A 21,658-nucleotide genomic window follows, 5' to 3' on the forward strand; every position below is an offset into this window, starting at 1 on the left:
GAATCATAGAATGGTTTGGGTTGGAAGGGAAATTAAAGATCATCTTGTTCCCACCCCCCCTGCTGTCAACAGGGACCCCTTTCACTAGGCCAGATTGCTCAAAGCTCCATCCAACCTGTCCTTAAACAGTTCCAGGGATGGGGTATCCACAGCTTCTCTGAGCAGCCTGTGACAGTGCCTCACCACACTCATAGCAGAGCATTTCTTCCTGTATTTTTGATGAACCAACTCTATTCCAGCTTAAAGCCTTTCCCCCTTGACCTGTTATCCCAGGCCCTTGTGAAAATAGCCTCTCTCCATCTTCCTTCTTGGCTCCTTTTAGGTACTGGAAGGCCACAACAAAGTCACCCAGAAATCTCATCTTTTCCAGATGAACAAACCTAATTCCCTTAGCCGTAGTTCCTTATAGAAGTGCTGCATCCTTCTAATCATCTTTGTGGCCTCCTTTGGACTTGCTCCAACAGTTGTCTTTCCTGTGCTGGGGACCCCTTAGCTAGATGCCATATTGTTTGCAAAGCACCACTGATACTGTAAAATATCACTGATACAAGAAAAAAATAACATTGCTGTAAGAAAAAAATTATTGATATTGATAAAAGATTGATGAACTTCAAAAGTTCAAAGATCGGAAATCTGAATTCCACTGATTTGAAAGTTGAATTGATGTTTAAAAAAAAAAAAAAAAGGAAAATTAACTTGGCAGATTAATTTTAAGAAATGTGAGGGCTTTTAAGAGTACCAAATCAGATGATGCAAAGAGTTCTGGAGGTGTTGTCTGCCCAGGAGTTGATAGTACATCTGTGTAAATGACCTAACAAAATAAAATCTATTGTATAACTCATTTTGCTGTGTGCTTTCTCCTCAGGTTTGCCAATTTGTCGTGTCTGTCAACGGCCTCAATGTTCTCCATGTGGATTACAGGACAGTAAGCAACCTCATCCTGACCGGCCCTCGAACAATTGTGATGGAAGTGATGGAAGAAGTGGAGGCCTGAGAAGGCACAAAACCCCTATTACTGGACATTTTTGTGAGACAAAAAGCAACAGCCATGGAGTGTCATGACACAAGACAGCAGAATGTTGCTGTGTCTAAAGAGATGATTTTGCTTTTAGGGGAGGGGGCTCTCTTTCCTTTAACAATAATATCACTGGTGATTATGCTAAGATATGAACAATAGATACCAGCTTATTTTCACTAAGGACTTCTCTGTGCCCAACAGAGACAAGATCAGGGCCTTCAGGTGGTCTGTCCAGCCATGGCTGCATCGGTCAGAACGGGTTCCAGCCTACGAGGCCGTGCATATTTCCTCACAGTCCACTGCTGGATCAAAGCACTTCAGGAGGTGAAAGAGCCAAGCACTGTGGGGTCAGGGTGTCACAGATGGTGATTCCATGAGCTGCTGACATTGATAAACATTGTCCTGGTGTCCAGCTTTGTCCCTGGAGCACGTGCAGTCACAGTTGCTCTCTCCTTGGGCTGAGGGACAGCTGATGAAATCCTGGCTTGATTACAGTGAAACACGAATGAACTGCAAATGCATGAGAAAAGGTGTCTGTGCTCTGTAGAGGATAGTCTGGTATGAATGCTTGGGCCTTACTGATTACATGGATTAGTCTAGAAAGAAAATGGAAAAACGTGTGGTCTTTTACAAAAACCGCCTTTGAAAACTGGTCTGTTGGTTTCAATGCTTGTGTGCTGGATTAGGTTCTTGAGTATAAAATATTGATTTTGAGGTTTTTTCCTTACCTGTAAAGGAAAGGTGCCTCAGTCTTACTATCCATCACTTTGGAGAAATTTTGGACATCTTAATTCCCAGAGGAGGAATATTTGGCAGGTTGTAGTGGGAAATTCACGGTGTTAGCATAAGAAATGATACATCCAGATTCTCCAGTAGCAAAAGCACACTTCAAATTGAAGCAATGTACTTGAATGTACATGAAGCTTATCAGCACTTTCCAATCATCTGATGTTTTGCAAAGAACCAACTTCCCTCATAAGCTGCATTTGACACTGTTACAAATAAAACATTGTATTTAACTGACTCTTATTGTTTCTCAAACAGTAGGATTTTTTCATTGATGAATTAATGAAAGAAATATTTTTTAAAAACATCTATAAAATTTCCGTATTCTGCAGTTAGGTGACTCTTCAACTCAGTGTTAAGGGGACTGCATGGGTTTTCTTTGAACTTTGAACTGAATGAATACATCCTGCTGCACAAAATTATATATATACATTTTGCAGACTTTCTCTGCTGTCTAAATTTTACAATTAAAGCTTGACTTTCTATATGCACATATCACAAATCATCCAATTCTGGGGTGGGGAAAGTGTTTTTCCTCAAATAATTGTGAAACATGTTTTGTATTAAAAATTGTTCTCACTAAATAAATTGCTCTTTCTATGTTTTTCATTCACTCAAACACTTTTACTTCAGAGATACAGCAAGCCTTCAAACTCATGTATACCTGCATCTTTGTAGGAAGAAGTCCTTTTGTTCTTTGTTTCTGGTTTTGTATTTCTGTGGTTGTATTTTCATCAAGAAAACTTTTCATATTCCACTAAAATGCAGCACTGCAGGGAGGTATAAAACTGCAGCTGCTTGCTGGATACTAACCAGGCACCAGAGTGTTTGGGGGGTTTGTTCAAACTGTCATCTATGACACTTCTGAATCCCAATTGTACTCCCCAAAATTTTGGTACACATGTATACGCCATAGCGAGTTACATTTTACAGCTCATCCAAAATAAATAGCTGGGCACACAATGTTGCATTAGATTGTAATAACTGTCCATGGTATCCACTCAGAACAGTTGGAAACAATCTTGGTGTTCCAGAAATGTTTCAGTATGCTATAAGAATTTTGAGTTTGTGAATCCAGGAACGCTTCTCCAAATATTTCTATTTAATTTTTTTTTATTTTCTTTTTTTTTCTTATTTTCTTTTTTCCCCCTGGGTTGTTTTGGTGGCTTGACCCCTTTAAAATATAAATTCTGCATGTTAGGTTAAGTTAAATATTACAATTGAAGGATTTTCTTAGCAAAATGCTAATGATTCTCTCTAATGCCATCATGGGCTCATCTGTATTACATCTCTTGCCTTAGTTAATATTCTGCTAGAAGTTCTCTGTAGCTTACAGATAATTAAGAAACTGGGTCAGAATTTGGCTTAATAATGCATTACAGAGTGCACTTCAGACTGGAGCAAAAAGAGTGGGAATGGGGGTAGGGAAAAATCTGTGCATTTCATTATGTTACAGATTGGAGATGGCATCTTGATTCACAAGATACATTAGTCTCTATCACAATTTGAGCACAGCTACTTGCCTTCTGTTTAACAGGGATTTCCATATTGTGTTCTCAGCTTGACTGACAACCCAGGATTTAATTAATTCTTTCCCTCTTCAGCGTGACAAAGGTAATCAAATTGTGTCTGCAATGAAATTTTGTATTTTGGAGGAAAGGATGGAAGGTAAACAATTAAGCTATGAAATGTATAATTTCCAGTTAAATTGCAGTTTGTCTGCACACAGTGCTGCATATGCTCCGAGACATCCACAGCAGTCAGTGTCAAACTCTCACGCACTTCAGAGGGCACAGAATTTCAAATATAACAGAGCACCTTGCTTCCTGCAAAGTGCCAGGGGAAATGTAACATTATTCATGGAAGTGAGGCATTTCAAGAGGTATCTTGAATGAATAGCGTGAATATCACAGTGGAGAATGAAGCAAGAAACCAGAAATTAAAAAATAAACCCTGGCATCAGCAGTAATAGCTTCATTAAAAAGACAGGTGTTTTTGTAAGACTTACTCTCTTCTGTGATCTCATTTTGGTTACTGTAGATCTTGCAAGATCCTCTAATAAATCTTTAAGCCTTAATCACTCGAATTAGTGCCATTCCTCTGTACATGTACATTTGCAAATCATTCATGGACATCTTCAAGCAATGTAATATTTAATTAAATTCAAGTAGCAGTTAAGTTAATTGGAGCATTAAATCAGTGCAATATTTATCATATTTTTTCCTGTTATATTTCCCTCAAGATAAATTATTTTCATTTTTTCGAGATGAAATACCATGTGTATGGTATTGAACACAACTGGTTCCACAACTAGTCCCATGGAAGGCCTTTCATTCACACAATAATGCAATAATCCACTTCAGGTGTATCAAAACTTAATTGTCTGTATTTTAGGTCCACATTGGAGCTGAAAATAAAACTTTCAGAATTAGAAAGATATTGTGTTATAGCAGCATCTGAAATATGAGTGGGTGTGGCCTGCTGTACCTTCTTCTATGAGATTACATTCAGGAGGAGGTTTGGAATGAAAAGGACATGCAGTAGGACTGTTTTTCAAAGTGTTTTTCTTAATTTTTTCCTCTTTTTCTGATCATACCCTCACTAATGGCTAGAGTGCTAGGTATATGTCAAATGCTATCCCAGAATTACTGTTTTAATGGTCAGCTTGTTCCCTTGGCATGGTCTGGATCTCTGAGAAAATTGCCCCAGGGTAGTTCAGAGAATAACATGAGACCTGAATTTGGTGCCTCTTGGCCTTCAGACCAGAGACAGTCTCTGCACTGACTTGATGTACTAACATTGACATAAACAAATGACAATAGTCTGAGGTTTAGGAAGAGAAGCAATTGACTCCTTTCTTCCTCTGTGCTGATAGCTATAATGTATGTAATTTTCTTATCAAATTATAGAGTAATGCTCTAATAATTTCTGATAATTCTGGGAATCAAATACTAATTTTTTTTAGATATTATTTTAATTTTAGAGACAGGAGAAACTGAAACAATATGTCTTGCAAAATTGTTTGTCTAATGCAAGACAGACTGAGAAATCAACTGTTGCAATTATAAGTATTTTCTTCCCAGTGTGTAATTGGAGCTAGACCGCTTGTGTAAGTGAAAAATCATGTATATGTCACATACATAAATACAGTCAGACCACACCACTCTTCAAATAAAGTGAACTACTAACTTTTTACGTTAAAATTGTCATTAAGGTTTTCATAGATCACCCTTTTTAAGTGTCTTTAACTGGTGAGTGATGTGGCTTTTATTTTTCACTTAAATGTTACTTACAAAACTAGAGATAGTACCTATCAATTCAGTAATTCCTTTTGTATATTCACAGTGCAGATAAAAATATCATTAATGTTCCAGAGAGGCTGAGTGATTTTAAACCATAGATTTCTCTTCAAACTTGTGCATAAATAAATATTTATAGTTTAATTTTTAAAATGAGCCACTAGTGCAAAAGACAATTTAAGAATGTCAAAGGATGTCACAGGAATCAATGATACAATTAATTTATACTATAAAGATGGTGTTTCACGTATAGCTACCTCATCTTTGTGCTTGCAATTCCTCAGGAAAATTCTGAAATATTCAGAAGGGAGGAGCTATAACTGTCAAACTGAATGTCCTCTAGGAAAATGCCTGTTGTTTTGCACTTAGGCATCCTCTCTCATATTGGCCATGGGAGCTTCCAGTACTGTTGAAACTCGAGTTTTATTTGCACACACTCAAAATGCAATGCTTAGCTTTAAGAGCAGGGGTTGAAGCAGACACTGTACTTTAGGTAGCACAAATTGTTGTAATGCCTCTTCTACAAAGATGCTGCCATATACCCATAGGTTTCCTATCCTGTGTCACTATAACTCTCCTTGAACTTAGAGTACAACAGTATCCTACTGCCTTTTGTATGGCCTTGTCAAATAATAATTGTAATTTCTTTCCAGAATTTGCCGGTGATTTGCAGAGGAAAACTCTTTTCTTCTGCAGAGCAACCTCTTCCTTCTGTTCCTAAGGTGCTTCTACATAGACATGTCTACAAACTGCTCCCTAGATTAGAGTACACAGAGAGCTAGTGGTATTCTGACCACTTCAAATAGTCATTTCCATCATGCCTGTGCAGCTGAACTCCTCCTCTCCAGGGAAATGCTCCCATCCAGCAGCTCCTGTTGCTGCTGCATGCACCCAAGCAGGCCAGGCTGGGGCGCGATGGTCAACAGGACAGCCCACACCCACCAGCCTGTTTTGCCAGCGATTTATGGATACATTTCATTTGCTTTCCTATTCTACTGATTTTACTGCATAGTTGACATTGGTCCTCCTTTATTCTTTGAGCTCAAAAATTATTTCTGGAAGATCTTGGTGGTCGTGCTTCTTTGTATTTTTACCAGTCTGTTTTTGAGAGCCTCTTTACCATGATCACCATCACTGGCTTTTCATAAATTAGCAGTGCTCATTTAGCAAGGCTAATATTTCAGGGAAACAGGTGAATTGGATGCTACTTTACAATTAAATGTTATTTCACTATAAACAAAGCCTCAAGACAAGAGAACAAAGTAAGAAAAATTACCATAAATGAAGGAATAAAATTAATTTTAATGTAAAATGAAACCACATATACTCTTAACAAAGCTATGTATGATTCTTAACACAGATGGGCCACAACTTTCATGCATTTTCTCAGGTTATGGAGACAAAAGAGGAGACCTCCACACAGTGGTGTTTCCTTTGGGCCTCTGGGTGAGCTACCCATGGCTTCCCTCCCTCCAGTACCAGCTGGAGCACAGCCTCCCAGCCATAGCTGGGCTTTGAACCACGCAAACTCTTATCTTCCCTGTTAGCTGTAAATGGCTGCAGATTTTTGTAATTTTATTTTCCACTTCAGGTTTTAGAGTTTATCTTCTTAAACAGAAAAAACAAATAATTTCTCCATCTATCTGATAAAGAAGTTCTGCATTTTTCCCCCTTGTGTTTGCAGTAGGACGTGTGATGAACAGGAATACTTTTCAGTTTGTACTCAAGCCTGACTCAGGGAATACTTCTTCTTACCTGCCCTTCTCAAGGCAAACGTCCTCTGGGAAAATCTCATGAAAATTTCATGAAAACCCTAGCAAAACCAGCAATATGATGCCTATTAGTGGATCATACCTCGAAAATACAGAGTATGTTCAAATAATTATTAAAAAAAGGGACAAAAATGAAGATAAGTTAACTTGTTTTAAAATTCTTGTTGATGATTTTAAAGTATAAGCAAAAATGAATTCAGATCACAGAAAAGAATCTATCAGACAGGTGCAGTGAAGGGATGTAGTAGGGAAAGGTTGTGTCATAGAATGATAGAATGGTTTGGGTTGGAAGGGGCCTTAAAGATGATCTAGTTCCATTCCCCTGCCATGGGCAGGGACACCTGCCACTAGACCAGGTTGCTCAGAGCCCCATCAAACCCAGCCTTGAGCACTGCCAGGGATGAGACAGTCCTATAATGCCCTATTAAGTTTCTTAAAAACATCACAGAGAGAAAAAATGTTGTATTTTTATGGCTAAATTTACAATTTATGTTCTTAACTCTGTGTTTTCAATAGGAACAAAGTTTTAATTAATGATTTAAGTTTATGAACATTCAATCCTAAAATGCAGTACATAAGAATACAGTAAAGATATGTTTTTTTGGGGAAATATCTCCCTTTCAAATATAAAAAACTACCCAAACAAAACATATCCTTTAACAAAATAAGTTCCATTTACATTATAAAGTAATTTAAACTTTTTTTCATATCTTCTATTTATAAAGTAGAATGCAAACATCATGCATGCATCAACTAAAAATAAAGACACATGCAGGCTTGACTGAACAACTGTTTTGTCAGTGGAGCTATGGGGCTAAACTGAGTGCTTCAGGTTTATTAGTAAAAGTTTAATTAAGCATGATGTTGAACAAAGCCTGGGAAATATTAAGTGATTACACTCAGAAGTGCTCAGTAGTTTGCAGGATCAGGAACCCATTTAATTTCTCAAGGTGCCCTTGAGAACCTTGCTTTGCAACCTTGCTTTGCCTGCAAAATATTTCCAGAACCATGATAAGATTTTCTTAAAACTCATTTAAAAATGGTAGATGGCATGTACTGGCTTTTATGACTTAACTTGGAAAGGAAGAAACATGAAAGTATTTAAGATCTTAATGTTATATTTTCTCAATGTCTGTTTTGTTTTATATGCATTTTCAGCTCAAGTGCTTTCTGAAGATAATGTTATGCACCCTTTGTTTGTTACTGCAGCTGGGAAGTGCATGTGTTTAGTTTGTTTTGCCAGAATAAACAAAATCCTGTTGAATATTAAAATATTCAATATTTCATTTTCTATTACACTCCATCAGGCAAATAATTTACTAAACGCTTAAAAGATGCATTTACAAAAGACTGCTGAGTTACCCTCTTAATGTTTGACTTTCGTGATAAAACGTGTGTTATTGTGTGTTACATTTTTGTTTCATTTCCCGCTGTAAATGATTGTATCATTGTTCATTCTCCTAAGAAATTATTTTCTAGGGGATATTGGTTCACATTGCTTATAATATTCAGCATTCCATTTACATATAAATCCTCTGGACCATATTTACTCTAGTTAGAGAAAGAAAAAAATCTCTTCTGGTTCAGATGAAGGCAAAAAAAAACAGTTACCTTAACTCTTGCTGATTACTGCTTCTTTCTCAGAAAACAGACAATGCTGTCTTAATGTGCAGAGCTCCAGGAAGTCATGTAATACAGGAATAAAAATTTCATTATTAGGATCAAATTGTCCACTTTTTAAAGGCTCTTTGATGATACCCTTTTCCAGTAGTTATCATGATTAACTCCTAACAATGGACTTGTGATTGCAAAGATGACCTTTGGCACACAGGTTAATGCAATGCTCTTTTCCCAGCAGATAGTCTGAAAAACATCACAGCAGGGTGATGGCATCGACTTCTACTTACCTAATTGGAATCGGAGCTCAGAAACGAGGGGCTTGGTTCTGTTGCATACACATACATGTCAAGTGCCACTGAAGATGCTTTTAGGGTATTTGAGATATTCTTCTGTAGCAGAGAGCAGTTTCAGGGAAGTCTGTGACCCCTCAAAATCACATCTAGAGATTAAGTCCCAGAGGACACTTTAAATATTGTAGGATATTTCAAAATGCGTTAGACACCTATGTGTGAACAACTGAATGACATCCCTAATAATCACCATTTAACATCTGCTGATTCAATTGTCTCATTGCTGGTAATTTTTTTGGAGTTACCCAGCTGTATATTCAATTAGCACTGTTGATGGAAAAGAACATCCTGGCGATCCAGCCAATTCTCAGAGAAGCTGCCGTACACTTGTATCATGCAGAACTGACTGTGATGATGTGGTGTTATTAAATGTCTGAAGAAATATGTCTCCTTTTCTTTTCCTCGTGCTTTTAGTCAGGTTACAAAGTGGCTTCTACCCAAAGATCCCTTTGATTCTGAATTGTCTATTGACAGTCAAGGGGATCAGAGCCATTTGTCAGCTGAGCTGTAATCTGTGTATATAAATGATCATGTATTATTACTTCCTGCATGTTTCAACAGATACTTCTGCTTTTTGGGTGTTACTGTTTTTAAGTTGTACTGAAAAGTAATAATTTCACCCCAGGAGTCACAGCCATTAGAGAAATGGGATCATAAGAAGGAGTAGCAGCTACTGCAGACCCAGCAGATGAGAACAGATGCAGCAGCAGCTGAGTGTTTCCACATAAACTCGAGTTTTATTGCACTGCTTACAATATGGCAGGTATTGTAGCTCCTGGGAGCCTTGGGTATTTATATACTACCCTGCACTTCAGTGATGGCTCTCTCTCTGCTATGTCCCTTGCATCACAGTCAGTCACATCTCAGTGTTTGACATCTTCAGCCTTTGCTACAAGAGGAGTTTCTGCTCACCCCTGTAGCAGAAGGGACACAGGCAGAGTCCAAAAAAATGTGAGGAAATCAAAGTGAAATTTACAGAGACTTTAGGTGCTGACATATAAAAAAATCAATTAAAAACTCCTGTTAACTCACACAGGTGTTTAGAAGGCTACTGGGACTGAAGATTTCACCACCAGTTACCTAACATGTTATGACTCTTGCATTACTAGCTGGCTTTTACCTCTTCATCATGTTCATGGTTTTAAAGGACATCCTCAGAGAACCCCACTCCCACATCCACCACTCTCCAGGGGTTCAGACATGAGCTCCTAGATCCAACGTACACGATGTAAAATCCATGTCCTGGATACCTAAGCCCACCAATGAAGCCTGCAGAGGAGCAGAGCTGAAATTCATTAAAACCTTGGCCGGTGTGTGGCCTGCAGGACGGCTGCAAGCAAGCAAGGAAATTAGCTCTGCAAAGACAGCAGTGCCCCATATTGACTGCACCCCACAGGCTCCATGGCTGTGGAAAAATATTTCCCTTTATGTATTTTGAATCTTCTGTAGCCATAAATGTGTTATTTGCAACTTTGTCTTTCAGTTTTGGCAGACTCTTGTCACCAGTGTGCCAGGTACCCACCACATGCCGTCAACCTACAGCCTCCTCAGCTCCACAGCCGCCTTCCAGCTGCTCTCCAAGCTCCTCTTCCTGGCAGGCTGTCCTGGGGAGAGGCTCTGTCTGCAGCAGCCCCAGTGCCAGCCCCGCTGGCTGAGCTGCTGAGGGCTGGCCCAGGCCCCGGTGCAGCGCGCGGGAGGCGCGGAGGCCGAGCGTCCCTTGCGCGACCAAAGCCGCGCTCGTGCGGGCAAGGCACGACAACGGGCTGCGCGCTGCAGAAGCTGGGCCGCTACAAAACACCCGGCAGCCTGTGCAGCTCTTGATTTGTCCAGCACATTCCTGCCTGCTGCTAAAAGCAAGCGTTGGGAAGCCCACAGGATTTCCAAAGGAATAGCCTCACAGCCAAATAATGAGCATTGCTATGCTTCGCACAGTATTTTCAGTGCAATAGCATAAGTGGGAATTTGTAAGTAAATATGACAGCTTAACATCTTTTGAACTATGACAGCTGTAAAATGTGGGTTTCATTCTTGCAAAGAGGGAGAATTGCGAAGAGTTCAGATGTTTAATTTTACCTCCATTAATAATTCTGGTTTTGTTACTGACAATAATCACGCACTGAAAGCCCTATAAATCTTACACACTCACTAAGCAAGTGAAAAAAATTAATGCTAGTTAAACAAATAGTATTGAAAATTCTTCAAGAATGCAGTTAGGAAAATGACAATAGTGATTATAAATATTTATGGTGGCCTTCTGTTTTATTTACCTACTGGAAAATCAGAAATAATTCCATTAAGTGTACAAAAATGCCACCTGACTGTAAGATTAGAAGAAAAATCACAATCTGACTTCTTACTGGCAGGCTGATTTTAACAGCAGAAAGATAAGACAGCTCATATTTAGGAAGTTATTTTTTAAATTTGCACTGGACTTGACCACCAAATGCAGCCTTGGTTTAAAAATAAATGCTACTCAACATGAGAAGCACAGATTTCTCTAAACTACCATCTTTAAAAGAAAAAAAAGGCCAACAAAAAGGAGGCTGGATGCTCCTTGTGCCAGTAAAGAATTGATCCACTGATGTTCAGAGTAGTGATTCAGCCTCACTAAAGACTGGCTGTCATTCAGGCTCTTGTTTTAATGGGCCACTGCCAGTGCGGCACACTGAGCTCTCACCTGATCCTGTGAACACACAAACAAGACACAGCACTGCATTCCTACTGTGTTCCTCTGCTGGGGAAACTTCACATGTTTTACGACTGAAAGTTTGGAATATTAACAGAATATACATAGCAATCTGAACTTGTCATATAATTATACTTTCTGGACATGGCAAATGGCCTTGTGGAAGTTTTTGCAAAAAGATAACATAGTAAGAATGCACTACACTGGAGAAACAAAGCTGTTCTTCACTTCTTTGCAGTTTTTTTTTTTTTTCATTAGTGTACAGGCAATTTTTAAAATATCAGCAGGTATAATGCAACAAAAATGAAGTTCAGACTGTAGAGAAGGGCAGAAACATGATTTTCTTTATGCACTCACAGTAGATGTCAGTAACAAAATGCCTCATCACTGCCTGTTCCTTCCTCTGATACCATACAGAAGCAGTTAAAGGACAGACATCGGGATGGTTCTGCATCACCTGGAGGAGAACTGCTCAAGGAGAGCTTCTGGGTATGAGCTGAGCCTGAAGATTACACAATTTCAAAGGTGCTTATAGCTTGCTTTGAAATAAACTGATTCTATTCTCCTTCTTCCCCTTCCAGTGAGTTTTGCTCTTCATTGTAATGGATCACAGTCAAACCCCAACCATGCTGCTTTTATCAGTGCACATATTCAAATCCCTATTTTAGACTCCTACAGTTTGCATATTTTAGGTCCAGAGCACAATTATTTTACAGAGGAGGTCTCATTGTCCAAATCCACATTGTCCTGTTCAGCTTCCCAGACTTTCCAGGCTGGCAGCCCAAACAGTGACAGAGCACAGGGAGGACAAGAGGGGGAGTCCTCTAAAGGTCAATATCAGTCAAGTAACAACATGATTCCTCCCTGCAGAGCGACCTCTGCTCCATGGGAGACAGGAAGGTAAGTTATTCCTTTGGCTGGGTTTGGGAAAAAATAATTGATCAGGATGAAAGAGGATTGTGGTGCACCTCGATGTAGCTGAACTGCTGTCTAATTGCCTGGGTACTCAGTCTCCTACACAGGCTAATATTAGCTCCAGCAAGTCAGCATATGCAAAAGCAATGTGAATCTAGAGTCTATTACTACAAGGACTTACACACTCACTTCCCAGTGCAAAAGCATTCAGAGTTTTCAGATTTTAAGGACTAATTTGTCAGGTTGAACCTTGCTCTGAAGGGACAAATTGGCTGATGGGTCAAACAGCAGTAACTCCTTTCCATGTGCTGGACAATAATAATAAGAATAATAGATGTATGATTAACTGCTATTTTTATTACTACAAAAAACAACATTGTGAAATGCCCAGTGGCCTAAAGTAGGTGTTTTGACTGTTCTTCCAAGTCTGCAAACCTCAGGACAGATATTTTGATTGTGTAAGACAGTGAAGAACATCTACTATCCCACCATTATCTCTGAAGATTATGGTGTAAGAAACACTGTGTAAGAAACAAGACATCATTTTGATTATTGTTTTGTAACCTGACTTCAAACACTGTGTTAAATAGGCCATATATAAGCTTTTTTCTGTGCACTGTAAGACAAAGAACAATACTGTGGCCAGTGCCAATATTACAAGAACACTTAAACTATCATTTATGAAAAATGCTACCAATAAATTAAAGATTACAAAAGGGTCTAAACAGTGATCATGAAAATGAAACAGCAAAAAAGTGACTTGGTAAAGAAGGCTGAGATGAGAAGTCAGTCACTACAGTTTTAACAAACAAATACTAGAATATGATGTAGAGTCAAGGATGGAGTGTTGTCAAATTTTACCTATTTTTGTGGAGAACATGGATTGAGGTTGTGTTCAGGGCAAGAACCATATACTCAAAAAAGTTTTTACAACAGCATCAAATACAGTCTCTAAGTGTTGAGAGTTAAGGAAAAAAAAAAGGCTAACCCAAAAGCTTTTGAGATGTTATCTGCTTTTTGTGGTTGTAGACTATTGCCTCTCCTTTTTTCTGCTTTCTCATTCTTTGTCACAATACCCTATAGTTCTTTAAATTGTCAGATCACTTTGAAGCACAGTTTCTGCTGGCTCTTTGTTTAAGGCTAGAGTACACACTTGCTTTCCTCCTGTGTAATTTCTTGTTATTTTTGACTTTATATTTTAGGTGCTTAATCATGTTCAGTGGGAAGTGTGTGCACTTCCTGAGTGCACACAAAACACACAGCTGATTCTGCAACAAATGCAGGGCAGAAGCAAAACAGCCTCCTCTTTACCACAGCAGTTCTTGGTAAACCAAATGATCATCTCGGTCTCAGGGAGAGCTGAAAGACCACAGGCACAGGAACTCCTGCAGTGCAGGTGCCACTGACCTCAGCCATCACCCTGAGCAGCACCGCAGCCCATCCCACGGCAGCAGCTTTTCCTGCACCAGGAGCTCCAGTGGGATGGCTTTGCCTTAGTGGAGCCTTTCTGCACAGGAGGGGAGTAATCCAGGTCTCTGCAACTGATAATCTCCTGACTGTTATAATGTAGATCAAAGAACAGACACAGTACTTGAATTTGGATCTGCAGAAGCACAAAAGACAGAGGTTTGTGAACACTCAGAAGAGATGTTTATCCAAGACTGCCCCCCTCTGTTATTGCTTCACAGATAAAAAAAGGAAAATATTTCAAACTGCTGTAAATTCTTCTCATACCTGATAAAATGAGATTTGAAGTATACTGATTTTTAGTATCAGTATTTAATGGAAAAATAAAACCAAATAAAATAAAACATAAATAAAAAGTTAAATACTCCTGGAATATAAACATGCAGAGCATGCTGAATTTCTTCAGTGAGTGTTTGAGTAGGAGTGATTTTTTTGAGCTGTTTGCAGCAAATAAAAAAAGTTAATATTTCTCTTGGTTTTTCTCTGTTCACATTTTTGTATAAAATCACTCTAAAACACAGGTTGCAATTTTTTACTTTTTTTTTTTTTCTTTTTTTTTAATTTCATGACCATTTGTCTTTCATAAAGTTTCTGCTAAGTTCAATTCAGTATTTTATTCATGGAAAGATAACTTTGTATGTTTAACATATGCTTAAATAAATATTGGAAAACTAAGTCTATTCCTGAAAATTCCAACTGTAATTCTTAAAAATGAGAAGGGGAACAAAGTACCCACATCTGATTCTCATAATCCACTGCAAACCCCTTAAAACAAAAGCAGCAAAGAGAACCAGGCTGTTGAAAACTGAACAAATGAAACAGTTTAACGAATAAAAATGTTGAGAAATATAAAATGCTATCTTAAAGGAGAGTTTGGTTTATGTGTTTATTCAGTGATGCTATGTGATATTATTCTAGGAGACAACTGTAATTATTTTTACAGTCTAATGAACTGATGTTTTTCTTAAAATTGCAAATTGGAAAACTGAAAATTCAGTTTTTCAGTAATCTACAAAATGCAAAACCAGTAATCTACAAAATGCAAAATCCTGTATACAATATTTAATAAATCTTGTTCCTCATGTAAAACTTGTCCTAGAAAAGTACTTAGAGTGAGGCACACCAGAGGTGCATATTTGCAGTGTTCAGGGGTGTTCAGCGTAGGAACTCAGTGCAGAAGCTCAGTAGGAGATAGACAAGAAGCTCTGTTTCTTTTAGGTCATAGCTTAAGATATGTGTTATTTGGAAATGATTTTTTTCTTGTTCTATACATCCTTTGCATTCATTACTTATGGTATTTATTACAGAGACCACCACAGTCTTACTTCCAGCTCTTACTGGTTTAAATATACATTTCAGCCTGGATTTCATTCCAAAGAAAATTATTTCTTGCACAGCCAGCCAGAATCTGAAACTCTTATGCTTTTTCAGTAAAATATGGGGGAATCCTTCCCTCACTGTGTTGAGCTGTATCATTGATGGTCTGCAAATTAATCTGCACTGCAGCTGAATCCAGTGAAACATTTTGCCAGGCTAATGTATTTGTACCTAACCATGAAATATGGTTGTTCCTCTTTACTCAGGGCAGCCTTCCTCTGCTGGCAGTGTCCCAGGACCTACCCACCAGAGGCAGAGCTCTCTTGGGAGGGTTGATGAAGTCTCAGCATGTAGCTTGGGAGTAAATGGGAGCAGTGCTCACATTATGACTGCAGTGTATTTATCTTAACTTTAGTAATGCTTTCTCCCATAACTTCCTCATAGACACACTGCTGGGACATGGATCAGATGAGTGGACAGTGAGATGAATTGAAAATTGCCTGAATTTCTGGGCTCAAGGGGTTCTGATTAGGAGCATGAAGTCCAGTCACCAGAGATGTACCTCGGGGGTTGGTACCAGAGCCAATACTGCTTTGACTCTTCATTACTGCCCTGGTCAATGGTGGAAAGTGTACCCTGAACAAGTTCACAGATAGCAAAAAGCTGGGAAGAGTGACTGACCATAAGATGGTTCTGCTACCATCTATAGGACCCTCACCAGGCTGGAGAAATGCAAAATGGGAACATTATGAAGTTCAGCAAAAGGATGTGCAGGCTCCTGCCCTTCAGGGGGAATAACCTCAGACACCAGTACACACTGGTGACTGACTGACTTTGCAGAAAAGGCCCTGGAGTGGTGGGCACTAAGCTGATTCCATCTGAACATAAAAAAACATTTGTGTTGTGGCAAGATTTTTTCCTTCATTGTGAAGGTGGTCAAACACTGGAGTAGGTCACCCAGGGAGGATGTGGAGTCTCCATTCTTGGAGACACTCATAACTCAACTTGTCCCTGGGAATCCACTCTAGGTGCCCCTGATTTAACAGGGTGGAGTTGGACTTGATGTTCTCCACAGAGGCCTTCCAAAGACTCTGTGATCCTGTATAATGCTGCTGAGTCCAGCACACTGCCAGCAAAAGATGAGGAAACCCCTCCTTGCTGCAGCCTGAGGGAGAAAGAGCACACAAGAACCCTCCCTGTCCAGTGAGGAAAGATGGGCTCCTGCCCTGTGAGCATGTCAGATAGGATAACATCACATCTCTGATGCTCTGCCCTTCACTGCAGCTGTGAGGAGGCTGTGGGTGCAGGAATTTGCACCTTCAGGATCTCAGCAAGCTGAACTCAGCCTCCCTGCTTCTCGTGGACTTTAATAAGTGGCTGAGCTCCCTCCCTAAATGGATCTGACAAGCTGCACTTGTCAGAGGCTCAGAATGATGAAAGTAGCTCCTGACCATGTTGCTCATATTTATTCCTCAGAGCTGGCCAGAGAAAGGCTCAGAAACTGGCTGAGATGTGGAAGTGCAAACACACAGCAGTTAACCTCACTTCTGGAATATAAAAAGATCTAATTTGACTGCAGAATGAAAAGCCAACTTTACAAAATACTAATCTTGTCATTCTTGCCATTACCTTCTTCATAGTGAGAACAGAAAAATACATGACTGAATAATATTTGGGGTTTTGTTCCCATTTCCCTATGGTCCTTTTGCCCAGTTTTGCTCTCTTTCCTGAGTGTTTGGAGGAGCAGGACCAACTCTAAACATGAACTTTTACACTTCGATGGCCATGGCATCAGTCTGGTTCCTTCTGCATCCCTTTCACTTACCTCATTATGTGTAATAAGCTTCAGATTAATAGACTTAGCAGCTCAATAAAGTACTGATGGCACTGAAAGTATCAAGGAAAAAAACTATCAAGGAAATGAACATGTCAACAAATAAAGAAGGAAAGTTGGACTACTTTTACTGTTTCTGCCTAAAAACAGAGATGTAGAAAGCCACGTTTGTGGTGTTGATATCAGAGAAATAGTTGTAGCACAAAGAAAGTGCTTTTTTTAGTCCACTAAAAAAATACCTCACAAAAGATAGCTGCCCTTCTCAAAAGTTATTTCATTGTATATTCATATCTCAAAACAATTGCCTTAACTAATTGTCTTAACTAATGAAGAGAAAAATTAAAAAGTAAGCATGCATGGCTAATATGTTAAAGAAGGTGCATCACAATTAAAAATTTTTTTCTCTATTTTAATTTTTGCAGAATACAGTCCTAAGTGCTTCTCTACTCTCTCAGTGCATGGCTTACTTCATAGATCACCTAATTACTGCAAGTGTTGACAGACCGATCTTGGCAAACCGCTTTTCAAAGAGTATTGCATGTTCCATTATATTTAACAAAATGTAAAGCAAAAGTCAGTTATACTTCACCTCGAGTATTATCTCTGTCTCTGTGTTATGGAGTTTTTTTAATAGCAAAAAAAGAAAAATCTATGAATTGTTTTTAGGCCTAGGGACTACTTTGAGTCATTCAAATAGATGTGTCATAGTCAGGATCTTTGAATGCAACAGGAACTTTTGAATGCTGGAGGAGAAAAGGCATTTAAAATTGTAAATTTCTTTGTAAGGAAAGGAAAGGAAATCAAATTTTAGTTTAGGAGTTAAAAATGCTAGTTAGCTTAAAAAAACATTATTTTAAGAAAAGAATACAAAACCTAAATAGTTTTTGGTTATTTGCTATTTGAAAATATCCCCCAGACTTGATATTCTCTTTTCTAAAATCTTGTGAAAAATGGTATACATTGCCTTCATTATTATATGAAGAAAGAGAAATACTTTAAGTATATCCTAAAAAACAGGAGATATGGGGGAAAAAAAAGAAAAGGATTGATAATTACAGTGCAATTCTGCCCCACAATCACCTAAAACATCCATTATTTTGGTTTCTGTTCAGTTTGCACAAGTACTGCTGCTGGTGATCCATTGCTTGGTTTAATCAGACCCTGAGATATTCAGCCAGCTCACTCCGAGGTCGTGAGCCTGCACTAATTCTGTTCTTGCAATGGATTAATTGTTTCCAGCTGTATTTCCAACATCATTGTAATGTAATCCTATTTATAGAAATTTTGTGTAATCTACACTAGCCAAGCAAAAGATGGTCCATTTCTTGCTGATATGAATACTTTTAAAATGTGGTAGCTTTAAACAGTTGTTCTTTTGAAATCACTGAGGGTTGGCCAATTCAAAATACTGGAAAGTAAATTTATGGGGCAAATTCACAATCATAAAATTAATTCTTAAAATTCAAAGGTTTTTTCTTTGCTTGCTTGCTTTTAATGGAAGACAAGAAAGAAACATTGATAAATCATTTGTACATTAATACTAAGCATAGTGCATTTTTACTCTATTTACAAATGTGCACATTATACAAACTCTTTCAAGGAACCTTACCCTTTAATTTTTACCTTGAACTTGTCAGCAACAGCTCTTCATTGGAATAATGCAAAGAGATCTATTGTTCCTTCCAAAGAAAGCTGAGTAAACTCAATTGTAATAAGCATTATTAGCTCTGAAAGTGGTCAAATTATGTTAAAATAGAGTTATAAATGAGGAAAATAATATGATAATAATGAAATCAACCAAGTAACACTTGAAAGCACACATTTTGCATAATCTTAAAATATTAATTTCAATTCTGATGCAAACAGACAAACAAAAATTGAAGTATAAAGACATTTGAAAGCTACAAGGAGCTACAGAATCTGTTTACCCAGCAGTGGGATCCTCAAGATCTGTCTTGTTTGAATCACAATACTCCAACTAGCTGCAGCCACAGGATGGTGCTCATGGGCTTTGGATACTACATTATAAATCTGAGAGGAGGGAAAAAAAAAAAAAAAAAAAGAGGGAGCCAGACTCTCCTCTTGTCAGGCTCTTCCTTTTCCTACCCTGAAATACGTGAGCCAGCAAGCAATCGTGGGTTGGGTTGATTTACCTCTCTACATTTACTGAATCTTCAGGGGCATTGCAAATAGACTGATCCATCAACGGAAGTCACTAAATGTAATCTTTTTGGACTTCATCAAAGCTTGGATACTGTCTCTCACAGAATCCTTCTGGATTGCCCAGCCCACAGCTAGGTAACTGAGTTATGTGATAGGTAAGTTACTGCCACACAGGTCAGGCAAAAAGAGTTCTAGTGAGTGGGGTGACATCAGACTGGTGACTGCCACTAGTGGGGTTCCAGGGGGTTCCATCCTTGACCCAGTTCTCTTCAACATCTTCATTAATGACTGGGATGCAGGACTCGAGGGAATACTAAATAAGTTTGCTGAAGACACTGAATTGGGAGGAGCTGTTGACTCCCTAGAGAGCAGAGAGCCCTGCAGAGAGCCCTCAACAAATTAAAGGGTTGGGCAATCACCAGCTGTGAAGTGTAAGAAGGGCAAGTGCCAGATTCTGCTCCTGGGATGGGCAGCCCTGGCTGTTTGTATAGACTGGGAATGAGAGGCTGGAGAGCAGTGCCATGGAAAGGGACCTGGGTCCTGGTAGATGGCAAGCTGGACATGAGCCAGCAGTGCCCTGGCAGCCAGGAGGGCCAGTCCTGTCCTGGGGGGCATCAGGGACAGCTTCACCAGCTGGGCAAGGGAGGGGATTGTCTTGCTCTGCTCTGCTCTGGGCCGGCCTCACCTCGAGTGCTGGGGGTGGTTTTGGTTGCCACAACATTAAAAAGATATTAAGCCATTAGAGAGTGTAATAAAGGAGGGCCATGAAGATGGTGAAGGCTCTGGAGGGGAAGCCATATGAGGAAGAGCTGTCACTTGGTTTGTTCTCTCTGGAGAAAAGAAGACTGAGAGGAGGACCTCATTGCAGTTACAACTTCCTTGTGAGGATAAGTACAAGGTGAAGTAATGATGTTTTCACTCTTGTGACCGGTGACAGGACCCAAGGGAATGGCCTGGAGTTGAGTCAGGAGAAATTTAAGTTGGATATCAGGAAAAGGTTTTTTTATTTGGAGGGTGGTTGGGCACTGGAACAGGCCCCCCAGGGAAGTCATCACAGCACCCAGTCTGATAGAATTCATGAAGTGTTTGGACAACGCCCTTGGGCACATGGTGTGAGACTTGAGGAGTCCTGCACAGGGCCAGGAGATGGACTTGATGGCCCTGATGGGCCCCTTCCATCTCAGCATATTCTGTAACTCTATGATTCTATGAGCAGTTTTTTTGTTATTCTGGGTATTACTGCTTAGCTAAATACACAGATTAGGGACTGAAAGAGGTACAAACTATATTATATTTAACACCAATGACCTGAATATCTTTTTCCTTCAGAGGAATTGTTATCTTGCAAACTGCTCTTCTTGCCTGGTACATGTGTTTGCTGTTGCACACAGGTGGCAATACAGTAGAATAACTGCAGGTGACAAGATCTAGGAATCTGGTAGAAGCTTTTTAGATCTAGGAATGCTTTTGAACCTTTGCTATAGAAAACAACTAAACTTAAGGAGTTCTTTTAAAGCCCAAACATTTCTGCAGTTTAACTGGAAAGAAATCCATGCACTATGAATTTGGACAAGAATCTGCAGGACTGGGAATCCTACTCAGAAACAGAAGGTCCTGCTTTACACTTAGTCACAGTCATCTCCCTGTGACTCACTGCCTTCTCCTTCCCTAGAAGGGGCCCCTACTTACACTAAGAAAGTATGCACATCTCTGTATCACCTGTGACTGATTCTTAACTTCTTCAGTGATTTCATTTGTAATTTTATACAGATGACCAGGCATGTTGTAATGAATATTTTCATTCACCTCTTAAATTCTCGGGACTTACAGACTTTGTGAATAGTAGCCTTAATTGTAAATTCAGTAGGATATACCACAGAACAACTCATATTTCTATGCAAATATAGAATATAGATTCCGCAATTCCATGTACCACTGCAGTGTCTATCCATATGGCAAAATGTAGGTATGTACTACAATAGTTTTAATCAAGATTTATACTAAGACAGAAAAGTTGGAACACTCTTATATAAATATTTCCCCAATGAGTCACTAATCCACACATCTCAATAGCTGGCGTGGGGAACACTTGCATTCCAAGCCGTACTGCGAAGTAGGCAGCTTCGAAATAATTTATAAACTAAGTGAATAAGGAACTTTGGAGTGAGGAAAATGAGTTAACAGATAGCAAACCCAGAATACCGAGGACACTGGCAAGCCCAGCACCTGCCCGTGGAACGCCGCCCGCGCTCCCCGGCCCTGCCCGCGCACCTGGCCGCGCCCCCGCCGCGGGGGTCGGGGGCGGAGGGTGGGATCTCAGGCATCGCTGATGCCTCTTCCCTCCCCCCCTTCTTTCCACCTTCTGCTCTATAATTGCCCGCCTCCTTTCTCTCCCCTTTCGCCTTATCAGATGCGGAGCGGCCAGCGGGGA

At 39.4% G+C, this 21,658-nt stretch overlaps 1 protein-coding gene across 1 annotated transcript in view; it reads left to right on the forward strand.

The window, feature by feature from the left end:
- Positions 1-2,383, forward strand: part of DEPTOR (DEP domain containing MTOR interacting protein) — a 75,666-nt gene extending 73,283 nt beyond the window's left edge. Inside the window, exon 10 of the mRNA XM_041407500.1 lies at positions 866-2,383. Coding sequence (XP_041263434.1) covers positions 866-994 — 129 coding nt within the window. The 3' untranslated portion in view covers positions 995-2,383. The remainder of the gene's footprint in view (positions 1-865) is intronic.
- The last annotated feature ends 19,275 nt before the right edge of the window (positions 2,384-21,658 follow it).

The sequence above is a fragment of the Onychostruthus taczanowskii genome, unplaced genomic scaffold, assembly GCF_017590055.1.
Source record: "Onychostruthus taczanowskii isolate IOZ18803 unplaced genomic scaffold, ASM1759005v1 scaffold27, whole genome shotgun sequence".
Taxonomy (NCBI): Eukaryota; Metazoa; Chordata; class Aves; order Passeriformes; family Passeridae; genus Onychostruthus; species Onychostruthus taczanowskii.